Source organism: Pieris brassicae, chromosome 8, assembly GCF_905147105.1.
Source record: "Pieris brassicae chromosome 8, ilPieBrab1.1, whole genome shotgun sequence".
In the NCBI taxonomy this organism is placed as follows: domain Eukaryota; kingdom Metazoa; phylum Arthropoda; class Insecta; order Lepidoptera; family Pieridae; genus Pieris; species Pieris brassicae.
The window spans coordinates 16,765,621-16,792,610 of NC_059672.1; the positions used below are offsets into that span (position 1 = coordinate 16,765,621).

A 26,990-nucleotide genomic window follows, 5' to 3' on the forward strand; every position below is an offset into this window, starting at 1 on the left:
AATTACAACAGTACTCTTAAACAAAACGTTTAATGATAGATAAAACCAGTTTCAATTCATTTTTTTAACTGATCCAAAAAACTCTTGTCATTGTCGTCTGTCACGTGGCGGATATGGCTGGCATGTGTGAGTGTGTGTGTGAGAGATTTTTTAAATTAAACGTTGAACCGCGAACTTATCCCAGTGCTATTTACAAATTACAGGTATTTTTTAGCGACGTCTGGCGCTCGGCCAATTCGTGACATTCAAAAGTTTTGTGAAAAAGTTAATAGGTGTGTCCTTAATAGATTCTATGCTAATGCGAAGACATTGTATAACAAGTCCAGCAATGACTCTAATTTATTCATTTTAACATGATAATTTAGTTTTGTTTCGTTTCGTTATGTTTCAATGTGAGGACAATGTTTCAACGTTCCTTAAAGTTCATTAATTTTGGTTGGTATGATTGGCATTTTGACAGCATTTGCAATGCAATATTACATCAATGGCCGTATGGTACTTCCTGCATTTATATTTGTATATACAAACAAGGACCCCATAATATCATTCCTTGTGTTGTAGTCTTGTCTAATAAATTACACATAACAATTTTATAACTAATCTTTTGTTGCACAATTCTAAAAATTCAATTGTTGAATTCTAAAGAAATAAAACCAAAATAACCCGTACGCTTTAGAATTTCTTGTCTGGGCTTTGCTAAATAAATCTTTATCTTATAATTCAAGAATTTAAAGTGACTGAAACGATCATGTTCGCATTAGTTGGAACGCATAATTTTACCAAATAATATGGCACTTCAATTAACATAATACGAGAGAATATTTAGTATTGTTATGCTCAAATGAGTTTGCCACGAACGGATTTCCAGTGTACGTTCATTAATTTTAACCAAGCCTATTAAGATAAGGCTCACGATTATAGTAATTGCGCTGAGCCTGTTTCACGCACCTCACAAAAATGACGTGCGTGCGTAGACAATATATCATACGCTATATTCGTACTAACATACAATTTGCATAATTCTTATTCAAAGGTGAAATTTGCCCTCCGTGTGTGAGTTGCGAGTGTTCTAGAATTCGATAGTAAAAAATATTTATCTAAATAATCTAGATAGAACAATCGATATATTTTTTATAAATAATCCATAAATATCCGCAAGTAAAACCTTATTTTTTAACAATATATATTAAAAAGCAGTATTGGCTCGGAAATTCGCTCGGTAAAAGAAAACATCGTAAGGAAACCTGCTTGCGTTGGACCCAAAAAGTCGACGGCTTGCGTCAGGGACAGAAGGCTGATCACCTACTTGCCAATTAGATTAACAAATCATCATAAAACAGATACAGAAATCTGGGACCCATACCTAAAAAGGTTGTAGCGCTGATTTATTTTTATTATTTATATATTAAAAATGCGTAAAAATGCGAAAACGTGTCCTCGAATCAGGGGAGATTAAGACCTCCATGACCGCCCTTAGATTCCGTTTCAAATGTTATATCTATGTCCTGGCTTAGAATAATTATTTAAACCAAATTTATTATCTTATAATCGATTGTTTGAACAATCTTTTCGTTCCCATGGCATTTTATATAGCCGACTCGTCAGCTATCAGTAACAAACTGTTTTCATAAACCTATCATCACTTTCGAAACGGCAAGTAAGATATTATCCCTTTATGTCTCATTTTCAGTAGATAATAATGCTGCACTAAGACATACGGTCTTAAATACACATCACTTCTAGCAGTCTAACAAATAGAAGTTAATTACACCTAGATAAATAAATAGAATGAAAATCACATTTGAGCATTACTTTGAATCACACTTTTTACCAGACTCACACTGATCTATGTAAATTGTGTATTAATGTAAAGTAACATTATATTTCATTGTTAATGCCTCCATTTCTTTCCCACTGTTTTCCTCGTTAAATGACCAAAAACATCTAATACGTCCCCGGGGATTTAACCGCATAAACATGAACTACTATTGCAGGCCCAAGGACGTCCATTATCGCGCAGGCCAGGGTCACACCGTGGATTTTTTATCAAGGATTTGTGGGACACAAAGTACAGTATCGCGTCCCTAATTAGTATAATAAGGAAAAGGGCGGTATGCTTTTTGCCTTTTTGGACATGCAGGGTCGCATGAACAATACGTAAACGAATAGTTAATAGACTAGCTAATACGACTTGAGCTATGACCAAACTGTGCGTTTCATTATGATTGGGCAAACAATACTCTTATAATAACAATACATATCGTGTTGGGTGTCAACGCGTACGAGATGTGATTGACCTATGTCAATCAAACCAAACACGCCGTTATGTCTTTCGTAATAACAAAGACCATTAAAGTCTTAGTAAAAGTTATCTTTGATTTTATATTCTCACCCTCGCTCCGTAGAACAGATATTGTTTTTATAGCTTTCGTAGCTACACAGATGGGAATTGAGTTTGGGCTACGGTTTGTTTCATTACTATATTATTTTTTGTGTTAAGGTAATACTTTAGCTTTGTCAAATAATACTTTGTTTGTAGCTTGAAATCAGTCTACGTTTATTGTTAGTCAGTCAGTCAAAAACATTTTGTCAGTCATTTATTTAACAATATTCAATTCTTCATGTATTTAATGCAAGAGCAGTGTTGGCCTAGTGGTTTCAATGCGCGACTCCAAACCCTGGAATCGTAGTTTCGATTACCGGTTTCTGCATATTTGCGCATTTAACACGCGTTCGTACGGTGAAAGAAAACATCGTAAGGAAACCAGCATGATGGGTCTAAACCCAAAAAGTCGTCGTGAGTGTCAGGTGATCACCTATTTGCCTATTAGAAATGATCACAGAACAGAGAAACCTGAGGCTGAGACTAAAAAGGTTCTTGCGCAATTGGTATTCAATGCAATCTACACTTTCATATAAAAATAAATGCAACCTATCAATACCCTATCTGATAGACGACAGAGTAAGTTTATATTAAAGCTTATGTTGAATCTTGCCAAAAAAAATAGTTATAGGCAGTTTGCTTTTCGCGTCTTCACTAATAAACCTCCTAAGCTAGTCAGATAAATTTTGGTACTAAGGCTTTCTTCGCATAGGGTAAACTAAAATAAATGTCGAGATATACGTCATGAAAATTATTTACAGAAATAAAACTCACTTCGTAGAATCGGAAAAAGTTTAAGTGGGTTTTGATTAGTTTTGACTTTGAAAACTTTAAGTTCGACTCCGATAAAAAATACCGATGCGGTTTTCTTTATTTAAAAAATATATATGAATTTAGATTTTTATAAAATTATATATAGACCTTTGTACTATTTATGGACATATGACAGACATGATGAGAGGACTTCGAAGATTCGCACTGCATGAGAATGTAACAGCGGAAATCTGAGGCTCAGACCTAAAAAAATGTTGTAGCGCCACTGATTGATTTATTTATTTTAAACTTAGAATTACACGACTGGACAAAGACACCAATTTTTTTTCTGTACTCTATCTATAAAAAATAAAAATGAAAAACACTCGTTTTATTGGTTTTCTCTCACTCATTAATAGCAATGGGATTTATCGTATATTTTATAGATATCGATCTAATCTAAAAAAATACTTATAACTTTTTAAACGTAATTTTATTTTTTTACACATCTTAGTTTATGACTATTTTAGTATGGTATCTTCTAGTCGCTTCTAAAGAAAATATTTCAAACTCAACACTGAACATATCGCTTTTTAATGGACCTATATATATATATAACACCGTATGGTTAATATAAAAACAATGTGCTTAAAATAAAGACAATTAAAACTTGCGATGATTGAAGAATATACTTTTATTTTCTTTTAAGTAAAGATATCCTGTAGCGAGGTCTTAGTTCAAGCAACAAAAGCGAAAACTTTAACGCTTCAGATCACGTTCAGGCGCTTTAAAGTGCATCCTTATTATTCTACAGTGTAACAAGTTTTCATCGTGTTTAATGCAATCAACAGTCTACGGTAAATATGAATAGAAAATATATGAAGAATGTAGAAGTATGTACATCCTTAAAATTGTACACGATTAAATGAATTACAAAATTCATAACTACTTTCATTACAAGTATAAGAATACTGACGTCACGCGATCCCACAATCTTGACACAAGTAACATTATTGTTTTTAATATTATCTTCGAACTTAACCTAATATCATATATGACCTTTCTCTAATATTTCACAAGCGATTCAGGAACTAAGTGCCCACAAAAGGTTGCGCGTTTCTTTCCGACGTAATAAACCCTGAAACAGTTTTAGTGCGACGGTGAGAAAGTGTATATAACTCAGTGTTCACTGCCGCCCATGGCTATCCGCAACGACAAGAAAGATTATCGCCCGGCAAAGTACCTATTAACAACCATAAAAAATCAGTAGGTTTCACCGACCCATTAACTGATGTTGCATATATTTTGTCTATTAAATTGTAAAAAATATATTTTGTAAAGAAATTACACGTTCACGGTATTGTGTTCAATTTAGTAATGTTTCCGTGCTTAATAGCTTGAGAAAGCAATTGCGCAGGTCATGTCACACAGGAACTTAGCCCTGGTATAGTAATATAAGTTGGTTAAGACATCTTCTGCTTCTACATAATATCCACAGTTATTCAGTCTAGACAACCATATCAATTATTATGTATATTATGCATTTAGCAATAAATTATATGAGATTTGAATATTAAAAGGTAAAACTTAAAATAAATTAAAGCGGATATAGTTTTGTGAATTTGATTTATTGCAGCAATTACCGACCCTTGGGTCATGAATAGCTAGGCAATGTACATTGTCAGTTCAGTTCATCAGTTCCCTCCTGTAGTTATTTTACATCATTTGGAATTATAATTGATTATTATGAGTCGATAAAACATATTATAGTTGTATAAGTAATTACCGACCCAAATGAGTCACTATGAGAACCTAAGCCTATTAAGTTAGTTTAAGTTAAAACCAATAAATGATTATGCCGCAAAGAATTCTGAATATTTTCTGACTCTGATTATTCTACATAGGAGAGCGAGGTTGTGAAACGTCGTTGTTTATAGCAGCGAATATATACTTTGTGATTATTTTTAAGTACTTACATAATTATTATCAACATTATCTGATGGATGTATAATCACAATCAAAATTTGTAGTTATCTACTATATTTACAACTAATACATGTTATTTAGTTTAAATCTTAACTAATTGATGTTCTAGTAAGTAAAATTTGTTTGTACTTTTGACCTTAGGAAAGAACATAGGATTTTTTTTATTTTTGATTGAAAGAAGTCAAGTCCTTATTCAAAAATCTAGTTTATAGTAATTAAATTATTTTATTTTCTTCTAGTCGGTTATACCTTCATGAAATTTTTTTCTTATTTTATTTTCTAAGATCACCTTGTATTTAACTATTTTTTATGTCAAAATAAAATTACATATTAAAAATAAAAAAGTACGTGAACGCATCTGCTGACCTTTTTAGAACCTAATGGACATGATTACATATTTTAGAGAAAAATTCCATATATAAAAACATAGAAAAGCTTTTTCTTTCCCTTTGATACAATTTGATTGATGTGTTTACCGAAAGGCTGATTGATTGTTACTTTGTTGTTTTGTGGAATAAATCTACCGTTTTATTAAATTCGTTTATTATTGAAACGTTTATGTACTATACCGTACCAATATGTAAAAATATATAATCCTGACCCTACTCCGCAAAAGATCTCGCCAGTGTACCATATGCCGACAGCGCTTTGTATCTTATTTCGACCATATAATGATCAGAGGTGATAAGAACTTGGAGAAACTAATCGTGGTTAGTAACACAGAAGACAAAAAATGACGTGGCCGTACAACTAGATGGACCGACCAAGTGAGACTCATCATCCTCAAAACTATATAAGACAGGTGCTGGACAAAAAACCGGTGCAAACAGATAGTCCACTCCACATGCTTCCGTGCAGACCACGACGCTCAGACGTGAGGTGCCGATGGAAGAGAGACCTTATATAAAGGTTCAAGGGTCCCTTACCCTACTTTTACTCTTTCCTAAATTTTTCTAAGCAATAAACAAAATATTTGCCATAATTATTTATATCTTTACACGTCACAATAAATTGCAACAAGCTGTGTGGACTTGGACAAGTTTCACGCAGAGATCCAGAAAGGCGGAGTGGCGGGCACCAGACCTCGAGGCCGCTCCACGATCGGTCGATCGCGAAACGATTAAGTTAAGACCCTTACAGGTTTTACCATCACCCAGGCCTAGAGGCTTACCGAAGACAGGGGAGAGTGGAGGAAGTAGTGCGACGCCACTAACACGACATTCTGACAGGAAGAGCGAATGAAGAAGAATGTACGAGAGAATTCTGAATCTATTTCAACAGGAAAGTCGGCAAAATGAAAAAGAATGACATTAGTACCATCCTACCATCACTATACCCAGTGAAACAGTGAAATGGACCATATACTCAAAATCATAAAAGGTGGCCTGGCATTTTTTTAATCTAACAACGACTCAGGGGAAGTCTCTATCTCTAATATCATCTAGTAAGGATACTAGATGAATAACATAAACTTTTTTAATTAACATAAACATGTTTAATGTACGTATAATATGCATTATTCGCTTGCAATATTATTCGAATTACTAATTTCCAAAGTTTATTTTTACAATGAAAATGGTTTGTGAGCCAAAGACGTGTCGTGATCGTTTGAATGTATTCAAATTATTATTTATCCAGGAATAAACGGCACTTGGCTGCTTTTACAGTGGTTATAAATCAGTACATTGTATTATTGAGTGCTTTTTATGCTTACTTTGAACATTCCTATACAAAATTATTACGAACGTCATAATTAACAAAAGGAAACTCACAAGATATCCGAAATATAGGGTTTAAGATTAGCTTGTTTGCGTTAACAAATAGTGGTTACAACCCACAAATGGTTAAGTAAAAAAATGGTGTAGGTTTCGGTGAACATTTTTGAAAATTATAGTAAAACTTTTGTTATTATCACAAAAGTTAATGTTATTTTTTCTTTTGAATAATACCTTTCTTTTTAATGTTGGCTACTTATTTTGTATAAACTGTAATTTATAAAAAATAGTAAATAAAAACTTAGAGCCGATAATATACAATCTTACTATTAATATAACTTATGTATGAGACGTTTAACCTAGATTCTTCTGAATAGAATACGGGTAATCATTAATTCTATTATGTCCGTGATGACACATAAAATATATTTATAAGAACTCTAAAGAAAAAAATATCGCCATTATGTACTAACTGTATGTGTACTTAGCCTTATTTTGTATAAGATGAACGTATATACGTTCTTATTTTGAATAAAATAGCACAGTTCATTAAAGAAACATATAACAATTTACAGCTTACTATGATATCAAAAAATAGGACTGATTTTTACTATGAAAATACATACAACATTTTTTATACTAAGTACATACATTTAGGTACTTAGTATTCCTCGCTAAACCTTGGAAAATTATTTCATTAAAACCATAACCATCAAAACGTTTTCGCGCCATTTCATTAATTTTGACGTATCTTCTCTTAATTTACGTCTTACCACAATGTTTTAATCTACACAACACTCACAATAGAATTTCTTAAAAACCTAACGACAACATTTTTTATACCGAATAAAAGTTTCATTCATTAAAATCGGAGAACGAAGTTTTGTTATGCAGAAGACATATCAGTTTCGCGGTCGTGTGACGACTGAAGACTGTTTCCACGGTTTGTACCGTTGGTCAGTTATGGTGTATATCGATGATTTCGATCGTGATAATCACAGAAATGGGGTCAGGGATTTACTTGAATCATAGATCAAAACGACAAAGTCGTGAAATGATTTCTTAGAAATATAAAGGCAGAGTTGGATTCGATGGACGAGTTTTGTGATAATATTTATTTTAACCGATAGTTCTGACACGAAGTTTGTTAGTGTGTGTACCAATATCACTTGTAAGTTGAAATCTGAAGGGGTTAATCTTTTACAACTTATGAATAATTGTTCACTAAATCTATCTACAGATATATAAAGATTTCTAACAAAATTAAACACAGTATATAAGTTTATTAAAATATGAAAGTGGGACTTAAATAACTAAGAAATTTATAAAAGTTTAATACTATATATTGTAATAATAGAAAGCGTCAACTGATTTTCTTACTATTCACCAACACATCTAATTATATTATAAATAGTATAATGAAGTTTTCTGGCTTCAAATATATATTTATAATTTTTATTATAAGTATTTATATCATCAGACCTTTTATCCCAACGGAGTTTACCCCACCTACCCCGGAGAGACCAGAGAGATCTTCACTTGCTATGGTCCTGACATACCTCTCCAGCTTAATCCAGTTACATTCACCATGCATGCTCGTTAGTGTTGATTGCCTTGTATATCCTACTTATATATATATAACCGCTTCTCACTCATCAGTTCCACTTGTCTTAACCACCTAATCATTCCCTACATCTGTCACTACGTTCTCCTTTAACCCACACTGCTCACGTATCTCACTATTACTAACCTATCACGAAATGTTACACCATAGTTTTCACAATCATAACAAATAATCTAAAAAACTTTGATGACTATGACGAACCTCGTAGAGTCATTTCTCGTAGCGCGTAGCAACAATTTTATTAAAGTTTCACTGGTAGATCATTTCTCTCAGCGCGTAGCATCAATTATTCTCAATAACAAACCATAAATTTACTGAACTCAAGTTTATCAATTGTAAATATTTAAAATTAAATAGTTACTCCTCGTGTGCTCATTTATTTTTTAAAATTATTATATTTTTTGTTGTTACTAACTCTAAACTAAGTACAAATAAAAACATGAAGTGATCAAGCGAATTTTTATTAAAGTCCTATTATTGGTTTGATCGTCATAAGTCCGAAATAATTTATATGCGTTGGGGCTGGCGAACTGTTACCACAGATCTTTTCTGACACCTATTACTCTTACTAACTTATATTAGGCAATATTAGATGTGGGGAGAGCAATATTGAATTTATCTTCTATAGTTATTTTGTGATTACTTATTTCGTGATTCAGTTTATTGTAAGCATATAGGACATACAATTTTGTATATATAATTTCTATTTATATTATTACTTACTACTTGTTTACGATTTTGGAACGGTTTTATTAGAAATTAACAGAAATCTTATTTGGTGATTCACAAAATATGGAAATGGAAGAGAAATATTTATAGTTGGGTTTTATCGTAAATACAAATTCCGTGTGTCAAATGCAAACAAAAACATTTTTGAATGTATAAATAAGAGACCAGCCAACGCAAGCGGTATAATATGTATGATAAAGGTAGTAGCTACGATATTGTACGCATTTAATACAAACTATAATCTATAGTCTAGACGGATTACGTCAGTTTGTATTATTACAGATTTACTATCTGTAATTATATGAACTAGGTCTTGACTAGTCTATACTTTGAAATGCATACTAACGCGCCATCTAAATAATGTCTGTAAGCCGACAATTAGAACTGAGTTTTAAAATTTTACAAGTGAGCGCCATCTGTAGGAAAGTTGTAGTAATAAGGAAAGTGTTTGTGGTTCTGAAAAAGGTAACTTCGAAATTATCACTGTAGACGGCGTTGTGCTGTTTAAAATTTCTAATAACAGTTAATATAATTTTATTAATGTTATTAATTTGGCAGAGAACAAGCACAAACAAGTACAAAAAAAAACAATGTTACTATTCCCTGTATTGAATTGTTGTATATTTTCTGTAAATGTTTGCGTCATAGGTACTTATGGAGGTTTAAAACAAACTACTAAAGATCTTAAATATCTTATTGCCTTATACAATAAACCTGATGTTATCAACTTACTAAAGTATCATCATATTTTGAGAAATAATTAATAAGTGATCCAATATAGTAAAAAATACGCAGATAAGAATTCATTATTACAATTTAAATATACTTGTATGTGTCATTAATACTTAAAGTCATTTGCTAAGAATAACTCTTGATATATATCTCCTTCAATGGTTATTTCTAAGCTAACCAAAGGAAGAAGACAATCTACTCTATGGGAATACGATAGTCTTTTATTTTCAGCTATGAGTATGTGTTTTACATCTGTCATTTGAAATTTGAAATCGTCACGAGATCTTGTAATCTCTATTTATTCAAGACTTTGTATACAAACATAGATTGTTACTCTATTTACCAGATGTGTCATGTCAATTATAGTATATTGATAGCACATCCAGCTTGGACTATAATATAAATAGCTTTTGGAGACGTGGTAACATTGGCTAACACCCAATATTATGTTATCGGCATAATAAATATTATTAAACATTTCATAATTTATTAGTTTCATAATTATTATTTTATAGTTGTTGATGTTGACACAATAACATTTTTAAATATAATATATATACATTATTAAAACACTACCTACTCAACTTTTTACTTAATAATCACGTTACTGCATAAATTTGAGAAATGGCAAATGGATCAAAATTCAGCTTAAAAAAAGTTAACTCATGAATTACATGAAAGATAATATTTTATTGATTACAAAAATAGGTTTCTGTCAGAAGTGGGATTCGAACCCACGCCCACAGAAGTGGACTGCGACCTGAACGCAGCGCCTTAGACCGCTCGGCCATCCTGACATGGTAACTTCAATTGAATTTTGTTGGGATTTTATGGGGAAGCTATTTTTTAAAAGAGAATAAATTGATTAAATTTAGCTCCTGTAGCTGTCCCAATAAGTAACAATAACTATCAAACGCTAACGTTAAATTAACCGCCTCAAACATTTTTATGACATTTTTTATCTTAGCGCATAATTACTCAATTATAGATTATGTTCTATTTCTTAAACTACAGTCAATAAGTCTACATCTCATTCATACCACATCTTATGTTCTCGCTGTTTCACAAATCTTAGACTTAATGTGTCTTTATGTATATTACAGATTTCTGTATTATACTTTATTAGACAATTTAATTTCATAGATAAAAAGTTTGAGCAGATAGTCTTCTCAGACACGTATCGATCTAGACATGGTAGACGTCGTTCTTCCATTTATCTAAGTTAAGAAACAAAGCCACTTAAAAATATATTATACTACATCGAATAAACTTTGGTGGCGGTTGTTGTAGTTTTGTTTAAGTATATGTTAAATGAAACACTTGTTTTGAAGCTGGGAGTCAGCTGGCATTAATTGTTTATAATATGAGCTTATAACAAAGATACAATTAGGTGTAGTGAAAACTAAAGGTCTAATTTTGGCTTCAAGTGTGCGATTTTGTTTAAGCTTCTAATTACTAACTTAAATATGTATAAGTAACTTAACTATCGTTAATTGATTTTTATCGATAGTCTGGTAATTTGAGCGGAGGTAATGGTCGGCTTATATTTAAAATTAAAATATGTAGAGCGGAATGAACTCTCGTGGGATTTGTGGTTGCAGCAGTGTTATATTATCCTTTTCTATATTGACAACAGTGTTATGTTATTATAAGAACGAGTAGTTGACAGTAATCTTGGTATGAAAGAATTAAAAGCATATAATTTTGCGAATCAATGAAATTAATGGATGAATGCGAAGCAAAAAAATGATGATATAACCGGCACGTTGATCCTCTTTTCACACTGGTACTGTCGCAGTTTCTAAAATTTATATCTACATTTGCTTGTTGATTTATTATGAAATACTACTGTAAATTCAGCTGAAATGTAACAAAAAGTTCTATTAACAATACATGTGTTAAAATATACATTTCGAACAGTATTTTTGATGAGTTTTTATGTAACATTTGAGATTACTTGACGTAGCTTTGCACGACTGAACATTTATTTTTTAGAATAAATTTTCACTCCAGTATTTTTGAGTTTATTTGTTGCAAAATACAAATTTATCTCTTTATGATAGTAATATACAATACATGTACTACTTTGGTAGATAGAAAGCAATACAAATTTTTAGTAGCCAGTGTAGTCAAATAAATTTAACACGCACAATACCATGATATAGAATGGACAAACTGTATTATAATGCTAACACATGCGTGAACCATGTGCCTACGGATGCCTTAATCGTACAGAAGATATGTTGAGTAACCAAATGCGGTTGTCAGTGGCATTGATTTTAGCAAGATCAGAGACCTTTTGCAACAGACTGAGTTTATCGAAAATTAGAAATATTAAGATGCACTTAAAACTATTTAGCATTTTCACCATATAAAGTGCTTGCTTCGTACGTGTACCACTCTACATTATAAGGCTGTATTTTTATAACATCATATTAATTAAGTATTGTTTCTCATATTTAACCTTAATATTTTATAATGTTTCTTTTGCATATGAACGGTTTGGCCCGCGTTGAATGTTGAGCTTAATTTATTTCTCCACCAGCATTTAATGCTATTAGCCGCGAGCTCAAGTGCCCTAATGAAGAGTTAACCATTCAATTCACTTAAGTTAATATTGGATTTTAGTAAGATTAAAAAAGTAAAAGTTTATTAAAAAGTAAATTTTAATAAAATACCTACTATTAAAAACGTATGTTACTCAAGTAAGTAAGTTAGGAAGTTTTTGAATCAGCTCTAAAACAGTGTAAAATCTATAAAATACTGCCAGTAGAAATGATATTATGCATTCATAACACTGCAATAAATATTTCATATAATATGTAAAATTGCTACTGTATTATTGTTTACTCGTGAATAAGATCAGTCGATTTCGTATACTAAATGAGTTAATTTCACGTACATAAGTAGGTTAAATTCATGTGACGTCACCCATCGAAATACATATTTCCTATCCACACCATATTATAAGCAATACGATGCAAGTTTGCTTGTTAAACTCTAACCGCTAAACTTTGCTTGAAGAACCAAAGAAGAATTAAAGTGTAATTTTTATACTAATTCTCATGATATGATTTAAATGAATGCTATACAAGCAACACCTGTAGTATTTACGTAAAGCTATTGAATAGCATTGGCGAAAAGCCAAATGACACGAACCAGCCATTCATTGCGCGATTAACCTTGTTCCGTCAGATTAACCACAACTGGACAAGTCTCCCTAATCACAACCGTGCATTTCAAAAGAGTAATTTTTAACACAAAACAAGTTAACTTGACCCATACAAATGTTTTTTAAATACTATTAAAAATACTGTTTACATAAACAATGGTAACTTGTTACTTCATCTTTTTATGTATTTATCTTATTTCTAACCTAAATAATTGACTTACTTGACTTAATATCCTATAACGCCTAGATGGGGCAGACGGCGTCCACAGTGAGTTTCCATCGCGAACCTGGAAGTTCGGGGTGGGAAGTTGGGGATGGTGTTGGTGAGAATCGCTGATGGAGTGAGGTCAGCATTGCCTAGAAAAAGCCAAAAAAAACCTTCTGCTGTGTTACGTAGTGGAACACCAATGTAAGCAGAACCCCGACCAGTCCGAGCCATCCACGTCCTAGTCGTCCACCCTGCACGACCTGGGACTTGCTGCAGCCACGCTCACGCGTGCCCACTACCTAGAGCTGCAGATGAGCTGAGGATGCAGGGCAAAAAGCGAATATTCTGCGCCTTAAAACAGAATCCACTCACTAGGGAGGTAACCCGTATAAACCCGAGCCTGTCTGGAAGCTCTAAAGTGGCAGTGGCAGTGGCAGTTGCCTGAAAAACCAACAACGATTGAAGAAACCGAAACAGTGAGAAACCGGACGGATAACCTTAATAATAGTAATAATAATAATTCAAATTGGATAAATTAAAACAAATTTAAGTAGTTGGGTCCTTGTGGCAGTGTACCTTTAACGCAAGGCAAGAAATTTGAAGTTGTGGGAAAGATTCTCATATTTTTGCCGTTTATTATCTTCCATCTCCTCGCGCCAGCTTTTGTGCTTATCCGGGGGAGCTAAGACTGGGCAACGAGTCCACATCCAATGTTTGTTGGGATTAAAGACATCCCATTCGGCATCCTGTCATCGTCCCTTGGAATGCCTATTAGCTCCAAAATGGCTGCAATATTGACAGAGGCAAGAGTGCGGCGTATGATGTCTTCGAGCGCGGCGTGATACTCTTTTGGTAATGGAGACCAAGGTTACTTAAATATCTTGTAGCTTTATTGAAGATCCAAACTAAGATTACGAAGACAAAAAATAAGTCGTGCATTAGTTTTATTTTTCTATACTTATTGAGCCGCTAGTTCATTGTTATGATGTTATTTGCTGTAACAAAGGTAAGTGGTTTAATCCCAAATTTAAATAATCCCAATAATAAATCCCACGTTCAAATTATTAATTCACTCGAGGTATTTTTTGTCTATGCCAAAAGGTACGCTGAACTACAATTTAGTAACTTGCTCGCTATACGTGATATATTACTTAGTTTTTTCCTTTTATTCGTTTACTTGAACTTTACTTCTAAGTAAACATAATGTAAAAACTATTTGGTGTACATAAGCTTCATGATTGTAATTCTTCTTATCCTTTTTAATTTCTTCTGAATGTACAAATTTCAATTGTAACACAATTATATTTAGTGGAAATATTTATAAAAAGGCTTTATCAGTATCAGATATTTATCAGTATTTAACCTACAAGTTAAAAACTTACTCGGTGTTTGACACAATACCCTATATTCCTTGTTAAATGTTCCTTACTAAACTCTATATTCCTTTTCAATTGCCAACCAAAGATACGTAAACGTTCCAAATATGTAATAATAAATGTTGCCATCACTTCAAAAGTTTATTCATAGCTTTATTAAACTTCATTAAACAATCCTTGGATTCTGTTCACAAATTGCTTGATTTGAAGCGACAATTCATTAATATAAAGAATACTTTACGCCTTTATATAAAATCTAAAAAATCCCTTGAAAAGAAAGGAGAATCTGCTGAAAATGGAAATTTAACGAAGAATTGTTTTCAAATCTTAACAAGAAATACTTAAGCTGTACCTGGCACGGATACATAAGACATGACGACAGGCAACCATTTCAATCGAATTTTAATAGCTTTTCGCTTTGCGGTTTTACTAAGGCTTTATTTTTATTTCAATGAAAAATATAATTTTTGTTAAATATGCGTAATGTTTTATGCTACTATACTGACTTTTCTAATTATCAGTCAAGGAACGAGTGATAGAAAAATATCAAACGATGATTTATTACTAATATTATCAAAGCAAAGTTTTTTTGCTTATATCTCAAGTTTACGTTCACGAAAATCACAAACTTATTATTACCTACCGCATTGTTCCATAGGTGGCAATGCATCGGTAATGATATATATATATCTTCTTTAGATTTGTGGCTCCATAATTAGTATTATAATAAATACTTTATTTACATCGCAATCCAGGGGAAAAAATAAAAGCAGACGAAGGATGGAAATGAGCAGTGTTGGCCTAGTGGCTTCAGCGTGAGGCTCTCATTCCCGAGGTTGTAGGTTCCATCCCCGGCTGTGCATCAATGGGTTTTCTTACTATGTGCGCGTTTAACATTCGCTCGAACGATGAAGGAAAACGTCGAGAGGAAACCGGCTTGACTTAGACCCAAAAAGCCGACGGTGTGCGTCAGCCACGGAATGCTGAATGCAGAAATCGGAGGCCCGGACCTAAAAAAAGGTTGTAGCGCCATTGATTTATTTTAAAGGATGGAAATATGCGGTTTTATTGCATCTTTCATCATCTTTCAAAATAATAGACACACAAAACTATGCAAACAGCACTAAATATGTAATCAAGCACAACATAAAATCAAATATGACGTAAGTTTACTAGTAGAATCTTTTTAAATGTTTCTTAAACGAATTCCCAGTCAGCGCGGTCTGCACAGCTACAGATAGTGACAGTTAATAAAGGAATTTTTAAAGATCAATGCGTAGTAACCAGTTATTAGAGAAGTAGTTAAATATATCATTGTTTCGGGTTCGAATAATCTAGAATACAGGAGCGTAAGAGTCATATATATCAATGTATTGAAATGGGTAAAATGTGTGATAATTGTCAAGGAATGCTCCACTATCCATTCGATTAAGTAGAGTAATCGGCTAAACATAAATTATGTACGACCGTTTAACTTCGGACCACTTAAATTACGTGGATTGGGTCTGTGTAGCTTAGCTGAAATTTATTCACCTTGTACGGTACTATAAGCCGGAAAGATTAGTGATATTAAAAATAATATCAATACGTAATCTACTGTTGTTAGGTTATAAACAAACATAATAAGATTTACAAAATTAATATATCTTATTTAAGATTGATACAATGAATCCAAACAAAAGCAGACAAAGACACTGAATCCTAAGATGGCAAGGATAACTAAGTTAAATTAAATTTCATACAACAGTTGGAAGCTCACACAACATAATTATTATTATGGCCACTTACTTAACGTTCTGCACTGCAAATATGGTTATTGGTTTTCAATCGAAAACCTGGTCCGAAATGCTTTTAAGCGTCAAGTGAATTACAATCGAGCTTTGCATGCTTTCCTTACTTTTGTAGATTGATTTTTAATATTTGATCAGACTTCCCTGGTGTTCCAATATAGCTGGAAGTTAGCCGGTACACAAAGTCTGTTAATATTTTTAACCAAAACTAATGTTTAATGAACTTTATTTCTCATTACAAAAATGTATTTTATTTACTTGACAAACTTAATATGTATATACGAACGAGATAACGTAGCCATCAGCCGTCTCAATTTTAGTCTAAAATAGCAATACCGATACATTTTATAATAGTCATAAATGTCAAGTACGATTCGGCCCTCTTCATTGATTTTATCTCGTGTACAACGTGTAAACTTTAGAGTTTATACAAAGGCAATACGATTTTGACAAACGGAAGGCACACTTAGCGCTAAGTCTCGATTCTAAATCTAACCTAATCTAAAGTAATTACTTATTTACTTACAAAAAGACATACTCTATCCTTACGTACTGTAAGACTTTAAGTAGTTAGTAGGCCAACTATAGTAAGTCCCGTTTATTATGATAACTGGCCAAGCTCACAGTCCTAAATACTGTTACGAGCTAGGGGATCGGATAGAAAATGCCGTAGATTTCTTCAAAGGTTTCTTGATAAATCAATGAGGAATTTATGGGCACAAATTAATTGCAGAGATGCACTAATAACTCACAAAAACACAGTCACTAATTACTTCACTTATGCACACTTCACACAGTACTTTATCACTTGTATTCACTTTATCGCTTCGGTGTTTCTCTCGTGTTATCGCATTCAAAACTAAAGGCGACTAGTCGCGTTTCGGCTCGCTTATATATCCCTGGGAATAATTCTAAACAATATTCGAGAACTTTGAACTGGGCGGGCTTGCTACTGATTGCTTACGATTGCACAATTCTAGAACGTGCGAAAAGTTGCTGAAAAGTTCTCTAACTAGTGGAAAAAATCAAGAAACATTGAAGTCGACCCGTCGTCGTAACAATACTAACAGTAAAACATATTTCCAAATCGTGTCAAGTAATAGTAGACTTGCAGTGATCGATAAACTTTGAGATTAACTATATATATACTGGGCAAATTAATAAATTAAATATATATACGTTAACGGAATAAATTATATTTAGTAAAAAATTAAATAATAGTGTCTAACAAATATTTATAGCAAAAATACAGTTAAAATTCGGCTAATGTGTGTCTGGATTTCATTGAAATCTGAACAAAAGCCACAAATTTACTTATTTATATGCAAATATAGATTACAGATTTGTTTCGTGTATTTTTCTTTTATCAATATTTAAGTAGCTTTACAATAACAACAGGCTTGTGTTTGACACGCTCACACACGGTTGATCCTCGGTAAATACGCGATTCTGCTCCCAGAGGTGTTGCATTCCTGTGTACTAATCAATTTTTCTTTCAATATCCGCAATTACTATTTACTAGTACGATAAATGATACGCATAAACCTAAAAAACAACGTGTGTCAGGCACAGAATGCTAATAATTTTACACATAAAGGGTTGTAGACGGTATTAAGGTTATATTTTGTAGTCAAGCGTCGGTGTTTTACGTCAAATTAAAGTTTAGTTCATAAAAATCGTAAATTTAATTAGCACTAAATGTAAATCCCTATATTTTTATTGCACTCATTCATTGTACTTTATCTGATTGCGTGATAAATCCGCTGTTGCGTGGAACAAATGTTTCTGAATACAAAAATATTTTAAAGTATATTTATATACACTTTTTAAAAAATATTAACCGAGCTTTTTACCTGACATTAGTGCCTTATTGTTTCACTATAAGATTATGTGTATAAATGTTTTGTGTGGGGCAACACAATACTTTGCAAATACTTGCGTCGGGTTGTATCTCTTCCTAAAATATGGCGAGAGGGCGGTTGGCTGGCCATGAATCATATTCGTGAACGGGTGCTACTTGTGGTGACTGGTCGAACTTCGGACATGAATTTCCTGTATGCGGTGATGTTAGTTATTTCGACTACGTATTTGGGGGTTGTTCCCACGTGAATGTAAGAAGTTTCACTATGCCTCGTGCTGATAGAGGACTAATCTTTGTTTTTAATTTATTTTATTATTATTAATTACTTATGATGCCATGTGTAATGGTTGCTACTTGTGGTGACTGGTCGAACTTCGGACTTGAATACCTGTATGCGGTGATGTTAGTTATTTCGATTACGTATTTGGGGGTTGTTCCCACGTGAATGTAAGAAGTTTCACTATGCCTCCTGCTGATAGAGGACTAATCTTTGTTTTTAATTTATTTTATTATTATTAATTACTTATGATGTCATGTGTAATGGTTGCTACTTGTGGTGACTGGTCGAACTTTGGACTTGAATTCCTGGATGCGGTGATGTTAGTTATTTCGACTACGTATTTGGGGGTTGTTCCCACGTGAATGTAAGAAGTTTCACTATGCCTTCTGCTGATAGAGGACTAATCTTTGTTTTTAATTTATTTTATTATTATTAATTACTTATGATGTCATGTAGAACTTGGTGTAATGGTTGCAGCTCTTTACAAGCATTGTGTAAAACAAAAAGCTTGGCGATTAAAAAGAGTGGCGGAGAGTTGACAGTTCTTCTCTTCCGTTTTATGCACTTGATTTGAGATCTGGCAGAAAATGTAAAATTAGAAGCCTTTAATATGTATTTCATTTTTGACGTCATAAGTGTACATTATGTTACCTATATGAATAAATGATTTTGACTTAATAATCTGAGCTACGAAGAAGCAAAATATATCGTACAACAACTTCATCCGCTCCTTTATTCCCGTTCGTATTCAAAGCATGTATTTTATTGTGCTAGCTGCAGTTGGCAATCTTTTACTGACTAGTAATAGAGACATACAACTACCTTATACCTATAGAATTTTATTATGCGTAACCTAATTTAAAATAGTGATTTGAGTTCGTAAGCGCGTAGCACAATGTTTCGACCCAGTTTAACCCTCCACTGCACATCACTTGTTACACAATCAAACAAAAGCACTTAAAAATACAAACATTACAATATTAATCCGAACAAAATAACTGTTAAGCTTTCAGTTTAACAATGTCTTTGTTTTAATAAGAAGTTTTGGATAATACATATGTTTTTGCAGAACAATGCTTTCAAGAAGGCGATAGTTCTATAATATAAGGGATTTCTTTGTTTGTAACTTTTGAGATTAAAAGATAATATATTAATTTAACTGCTTGTAATTATAATTAGTCATTTGCTACTATAATTAAGTTTATATGGATGATTGTGTGGTTTTTAAATTTAAAGATCATAATACTTTTAAGGAAAATAAGGGACTTATTTGTTGAATATTTCAATCAATCAAACCAGTAATGTCATATTGTAATGTTTTTAAAGGATTCATTTTAAAAAAAATTATGTCGTATGGTCTAAATAAAAATAAATAAATCAGTGGCGCTACAACTTTTTTAGGTCTGAGCCTCAGACATATATCTATGCCAGACACAGTCGGACACAGCTGTCAACATTTTCTGGCTAAGGTAAGCCTCCGTTCTCCGTTCAAATAAATGTGCACATAAAAACAAGGTTAATTGGTGCAAAGCGGGCGTTTGAACCTACGACCTCAGGGATGAGAGTCGCACGCTGAAGCCACTAGGCCAACACCGCTCATAGTCTATCTTGTAACCATTGACTAAGTTAACTAAACCTTTTAAATTTATATTGACTGAAGCATTTCTCTATTACGTACGTTACGTTACGTTACGTACGTACATAAGTTAATACGTGAAAGTGTAAAAAATAAACTTGACTTCGTATGAATCATTTATAGTATTATTTTTTTTGTAAACATCAACAGATTTATTCAGCGCGTCTACGAGATGTCAACTGCACTCCGTAGAACCGCTACAGCAGTGCTATGCCGCCCTAGGGAACTTAGTAATACACTTTCTTTTCTTCCAAACAGTGTCAAGGTTTATTTGAAGGCATACAATGATATAATTGGTTGGACGTTTGAAAAAGAAAGTCAACAAGGTATAAAATAACTGTGAAAGTTTTTTAAGTACCGCTGCGAAATATAGTTCAAATCGTGGACAAATATATTTTTTACCGAATATGTTTTAAGAGAAACCTGAGAGTGATCTTAGATTGGAATTAAAATACGTATAGGGAAATCTTATATTGATTTGGTAGTATCTATGTGATCACTCCATCCGGCTTTGGATACTTGGCTGTGTTTGAGACATGATATGTTGAAATATATACCCAAGGGTTCTCTACATACTAAACTGTCTCAGTTTACGAATTTATTTAGTTTATTATATGGTTATCACCGATATATGTGAAGCACATGGAGAATAAAAAGCAATTTCAACTTTTAGATTTTAAAGAGCTGGGTAAGCTCAAAGAGGAAAGCGAATAAAGTAGGCTATTTTAATATTCTGCTTAGAAGTTTACTTTTGTACCGTTGTCTAGAAATATTACTCGCTATATTTGCATTTATTTAAGTTCTTCTTTAGGTACGAAACTGAGATATTATGAATATTTATACAGTTAAACTAAATGTAAAGCTCATTTTTCTATTATTGTTAGAATTTAAAATATATTTCATTAACAAATAACTTATCGTATGTGTCAGGTATATTTTTTTTTTCATGTTTTAGCGTAAACATTAAGTTTCTCTACAATATATTAATTTACGTCATTTAAGCGTCAATTTTCTGTTTTTAAAGTATTATCTGTAAGACTACATTAGAATTAAAATTTCTACGAACTGCTTAATAATGAACAATATAATGTCTTTTTGAATTCTTAATTCAAAATTTGAATTTTATCCACGAAAGGAAGATGACATAACCGCAACAAGAGATGGTCCCAGTCGCAATGCGGATCACACTTTCAGCTCTCGTATTAATAACCCGCAATTAGCGGCCTTTGTTAACTTTTAAAATATATGCGACGCTCAACAATCAAAAGGTTCTTGTAACAAGCGCGGTAACCGTGCAAGCTGCACGGTTACCGCACATTTAAATTACAGTTATAAATTAAGCTTACATTAATAAAGCAATTAGCTGTATGTTTTACAAAAACGAGTTCCTATAGCAGACATTTTGAGTTATACATAGACCAATATTTTAGTGCTATTATTAACTTCATAATATACTTAGGATATATATAAGAACTGAAGTTATTGGCTTAATATAAGCGTGATCCATTTCGCAAGGTATTTAGAAATCGTTGGGATAATCTTAAGTTCAAATAATGTGAGGGACGTGATAGATTAAGAACAATATTAAAGAGATATCAATATCTAACTGTTCCTAGGTTAAATGCTTAACTTATAAAGTTTAGAGTAACGCTGTTTTTACCATTCAAGTTGATATTATATAGGGTAAAGTCGAAGTATCGCCGTCTTTAAATCAATTTCAATATAGTTCTCGTAAAATGTTATGTATTTTTCTTAGTGCATTAGTGAATTATTTATATACCTTTGTAAATAAAAATAATTCAAGCACCATCACTTCTATACTATTTTTAAATGGTACACAAATATTAATATCTTAGTGCCCGGCTGTCATCATGTTATCATTTGTTTGTTTCGTTTCTGTAGTGACAAGACATATGTGTGGCAACTGTTTATCTTGAAATTAGGTGTGGAAGAATAACATTTTATAACTACTGAGCCAGGATATTTATAAAACGAAAAACATACGCTTCGAGTTGTAAACCTCTTGGATTTTTTTTAAGTTTGAAGTATTTTAACTGTCATCTGTTCCTATTTGATTTAGTTTAAAGATTATAAGTATTCTTATAATAAATACATGTTAAATCAACCTAAAAATAAAAACCTTAAAAATTTAATATAATAACTAAAATATATGATTAAAAGGAGTCCCTTTGAATAGCTAGACTAATTCTTTGTCCGAGGTAGGTGCCAGCTTTTCGGTCTTCTGTGATGTCGACTTACTTTTTGCTATTTCCTTAAAAAGCCTTAAAGCGCATGGCGCCCACGGACCAAGGATAGGTACACCGAATGGGACATAATCATATACGGACCTGTATATGCATGCAGTAGGAGTAGGAGCATAATCATTAGAATAATGAAGAAGAAGTTGAAGTAATCTCTATAAATATTGTTTTTCGTACCAACGAATTGCGAATTTTTGAAGCTCCAAGGAGGTTCGGGTCAGATCTCTGTGTACTGTTATTTTTAAAGTACCTTCAAATTTTTAATTCATCAACATGGTTTACCTACTAGATTAAAAAAAAAAAATGTGTCGCCGAATCGAGTTTACCAACTAAGTCATGAAGGCAGGCCCGGGCTCTTAAAATTGTACATATTTTTTTAAGTTAAAAAATGCAAATATTTTGCTCGTTTCAGACTAATTGCACAAACTGAGCGTAACATATTTATTAAGAGCCGAAATGTATTCATATCCATTACGTGAATTTACGTAATGTATCAAAATAATAAAAAGCGAATGACATTTTCATCTTTAACAGTAGATACACAGAATCATTCACCTTCAATGTATTTTTTTTAGTATCGGTTATATTGCACTTACAACTAATTCTAATACATTATACGAACGTAATACATAATTCACTCGACTGATCTCATATGCGCTTTAAAACTTGAATTACAAGTTCGCTTCTAAATTAATACAATTAAAATTTTATTTAAAATGACTAGTGAAAACTTTTCCCGCCAAAAGTACTCCTACCTGGGGGAGCTTTCTCCGGCGTCGGCGGTTCTTCGTGGTGTGTCCTTAGTAATTGTAGTGCAAATTCCGTTCCCACTTCCTCAGATCGCGGGCACGGGGTATACGCGTATTGTTTTTTCGTAGGCGCCGGGACGGGCGCGACGCGATGTTTACCGCGGTCGGCCATGCGGCGTCTGACGGCGTTCTAGCTCCAGCGCTGTCGATAAAGCAGAATCGTGTGCAGCACTACCAAACTTTTAGTTATCCGCGATCTAATCAACAAATAAATTGATACAATTGGGGCAGTTAGTAAGTACGATTTTAATTATTTTAAACATTTTAACAATTGACCCTATTTTCTAGGTGTAGCGCAATCTTTGTTTTAATCAACATGCATTTTCCAAGTTTTATAACTTTCGTTTTATAAAATCTATTACCGAGATATGTGTTTACATAAATGTATAGTAAATACATTTAATACAATTTTATGACAAACATTACTTATATAGAACTTAAATTAAATATTCATTAAACCGTTAGTACTCCTTATTATTTTTATTTTTCATATAAATTTAAAGAAAAATGTATTTTACTCTACTTTCATCTCAATGTTTTATTGAAATACAAGAATTCCAGAAGATTACAAAATTTCCTGCGAACGTTTTATATGTAACTCGTATTTTTATATAGAGAATTCCGATTCCGGATATAGGCAATTACGAGAAGAGGGTACGTCACTATATCTTGCGCGCGCAAGGGCACAGGGTCCGCACTACAACGGTCGATAGCACGATAGCGCGGGAAATGGGATGCACCGGGATGCTGGTGCATTATAAAAAAGTAAGTTTTTGAATATCGAAGATATTATTTAAAGAAGATTTTTCTAGTATTTCTAATTACATGTTTAAAAAACATAAGTTTCAAGAACGACATGATTAAGAAACAAAGGAAGACCTCTAAAAATAAGGCTTTGATTATATAACGTTGAAACATTGAGAACGCCTGTGTCTTCAACCTTTGTATGTTGTGGGATCTATAAGACCCTCCGATGTATAACATTCTACTTTATGTTATTAGGACTAACATTCAATCACATGTGGTGCTAAAATCACAACAACAAAAAATATAAACACTAATTCTAAATTCAAATGGACAAAAGAATGTTCTGATGATCCTCAATACTTATTTCGTCCGCTGAACTTAAATAATTCAAGAGGCAAAGAAGTTTTCGCGAACATTGAATTTTGTATGATTAGACGCAATGCCGACTTCACGTCACATTACATTTCAGAATATGTGAAATGAGAAGTTTAGTGTTACCACAAGCAGTGTAACTATAATTCTAAAATAGGTATAACGATTAACCTATGTATATTTTTTTAATAAATATTACTAAATTATAACTTTACATCAGATTGTAAATATTTATGAATTAAAAAAGATATTTACATCTAGTGTGACTAAAAACTGTGAATGATATGTATGTATCTGAATGGACCTACCAATTAGCTTGACGTTTCTTTGTTCAGGTTGGCTGGCTAAAAATTAAAGGTAGCATTGTGTCTGTAATACATGCTTTAATTACTTATTAAATTTGAGTAATATATATTTTAGAATATTTACTATAACTATTATTTACTTATACTATTAGCATTTCTAAAGATTACAATTTCTTAATACAGAACTACGTTAACTTTACTGAAAATTTGGCAGACAGATAAAATTCATCTTTAAATCGTAACGATATGGTATGGATCTGCTTATCTTCAGAAGCTTGCTAGAATCTCAGAATTAATTTTCAGTATTTGAGCCGAGCAAGTAATTTAGTAAATGAGCTTCTTCATAAAAACGACTAAACCTAAAACTAAAACTGTAATTTACTTATATTAACATATTTTATTTTTTTATTTAATACGTATACGTCAGTAACACTGAACATGTTTAGAACGGGCCGGTTAGAAACATTGCTAATGAAAACTTTTTTTTAATTTCAATTTTAGAAGTATTTGGTAACCTAATGTAGTATATTGCATTCATTTGTCATTTGTTTTTGTGAAGTGGTGGGAAATCTAAAACTGTTACTAAACGTGAAAATGAACCTAACGCTAGAACATTTTCAGTCAATACTGTATTATGTATTATGTAGGGCTGCGATCAGCATTTCTTAATGAAACCCCATCTCGTGCCACTTTTTACAATTGGTTTAACGAGTTTAAGCGTGGACGTAGCACTCTCAATGATGATCCTCGGGAAGAAAGTCCTTTAACAGCGATTACAGAAGATAACATCATTGCTGTGCGACACATGATAGAGGAAGATAAGAGAGTAACCTATCAGCAGTTTCGGGCAAGCCTAGGCATTGGTATGAGACAAGTTCAAAAAATATTACACGTCATCGTTATTAGGCGGCAGGAAGCTTTATAACATATGAATTCCCCATACTTTAACCGACGACCAGAAACACCTTCGCATGGACTAGTGAATATTTGACTCCCGACTATGTACATATTATATTGCTTTCAATCTGAGCGCAATTATCTAAATTTATTCTTGCCCAAACGATACGATTTTTTCATTTGGCGTGTGTCGGCCAAAGTGGCTCCATATTAATCATGACAACTGACTGAAAGGTTAGAGAAACCAGAAGATTTTTATTAAACTGTTATCTATATTATGACTACTCCGTATATTTTTAGTCTATGGCATTATCTTAATTTTGGCACCATTCAAACGTATTACTTTGATTCGTTAATAAGATAAAGAAGTGCTAAACTTTCCTCATTTATCACTATTCATCATTATTATCACTATTTTCTTGTCATTGATCGTGGAGGCTCAAGCGCCGTAGTTCTTTAGCTCTTGTTTTTTTTGGTTTAATTATGTTCATACTGTTTAAATAGCCCTAATAATCCAAAATATAAATAAACTATTTCATAAAAGCCTATTGATTTTAAGAATACGCAAAAATATAGAAGTATGCACTAATAATCATCGCATATATTACGGTTGAAATAGCAAAAAGTCGAATGCTCTAAATAACACTTCCATAATGGAAATACTTAAACAAATCAAACTTAATACAGTTTCAATTATATCGGTTCACATTGTGCACCTGCTACCTCCATTATTTCCATTATCATTGGAAGTGCATCGTACATCATGAGAATACATTTTCAACTTTACCCCAGATTATAGATAGTACTGTCATTCCATTTTGCTCCACTGTTAAGAACTTTGGATACAACTCTATCTTGGGGCTGCCTCCAAATTAACAAACTAAACAGGAGGATCTTTTCTTCTTACGCACTTAATAGATAACGCAATTTTTTGCCTATCTCTACTTAAATTTCTCTTACTTATTCTCTTCTTCTTTCTATTCTTGATTACGCTGATGTGTGTTATCCAGATTTAACTGAGTTCCAGCTTGATAAGTTAGAGCGCTTACAAAATGTTTGCATCAGATTTATATTTGGACTTCGAAAATTTGACCATATATACTTATACTTATGGGGGATAAAAATAATTGCAAATTCTTTTCAACCCTTCCCTTTTTGATCACGGCGGTATCACTGTCAAACCCACTAGTGCATTCTCTATAATTATAATAATACAACTTTTTCATGACAGACATTATGACATACAGGTTGTGACAAAATTGATCTAACGCTAGTCCTCACACTGTGTTCTGAGAAACATCTAAGGAAACAAAAGCAGTATGACTATGAACCCCCGGTGGGGGTCTTCCCTGGG

At 32.6% G+C, this 26,990-nt stretch overlaps 1 protein-coding gene and 1 non-coding gene across 6 annotated transcripts in view; both read right to left on the reverse strand.

Moving 5' to 3' along the window:
* Positions 1–23,447, reverse strand: part of LOC123713185 — a 35,890-nt gene extending 12,443 nt beyond the window's left edge. Inside the window, exon 1 of one of the 5 annotated variants that reach the window (XM_045666737.1) lies at positions 23,262–23,447. In XM_045666737.1, coding sequence (XP_045522693.1) covers positions 23,262–23,427 — 166 coding nt within the window. In that variant the 5' untranslated portion in view covers positions 23,428–23,447. Of the gene's footprint in view, positions 1–7,610; positions 7,747–23,261 lie in introns of those variants that run through there. The other 4 variants (XM_045666734.1, XM_045666732.1, XM_045666735.1 and 1 more) reach the window with 4 other exon arrangements.
* Positions 10,636–10,719, reverse strand: Trnal-cag. The gene has a single exon. It is a non-coding gene; the product is annotated as a tRNA-Leu (tRNA).
* Positions 23,448–26,990: the final 3,543 nt, after the last annotated feature.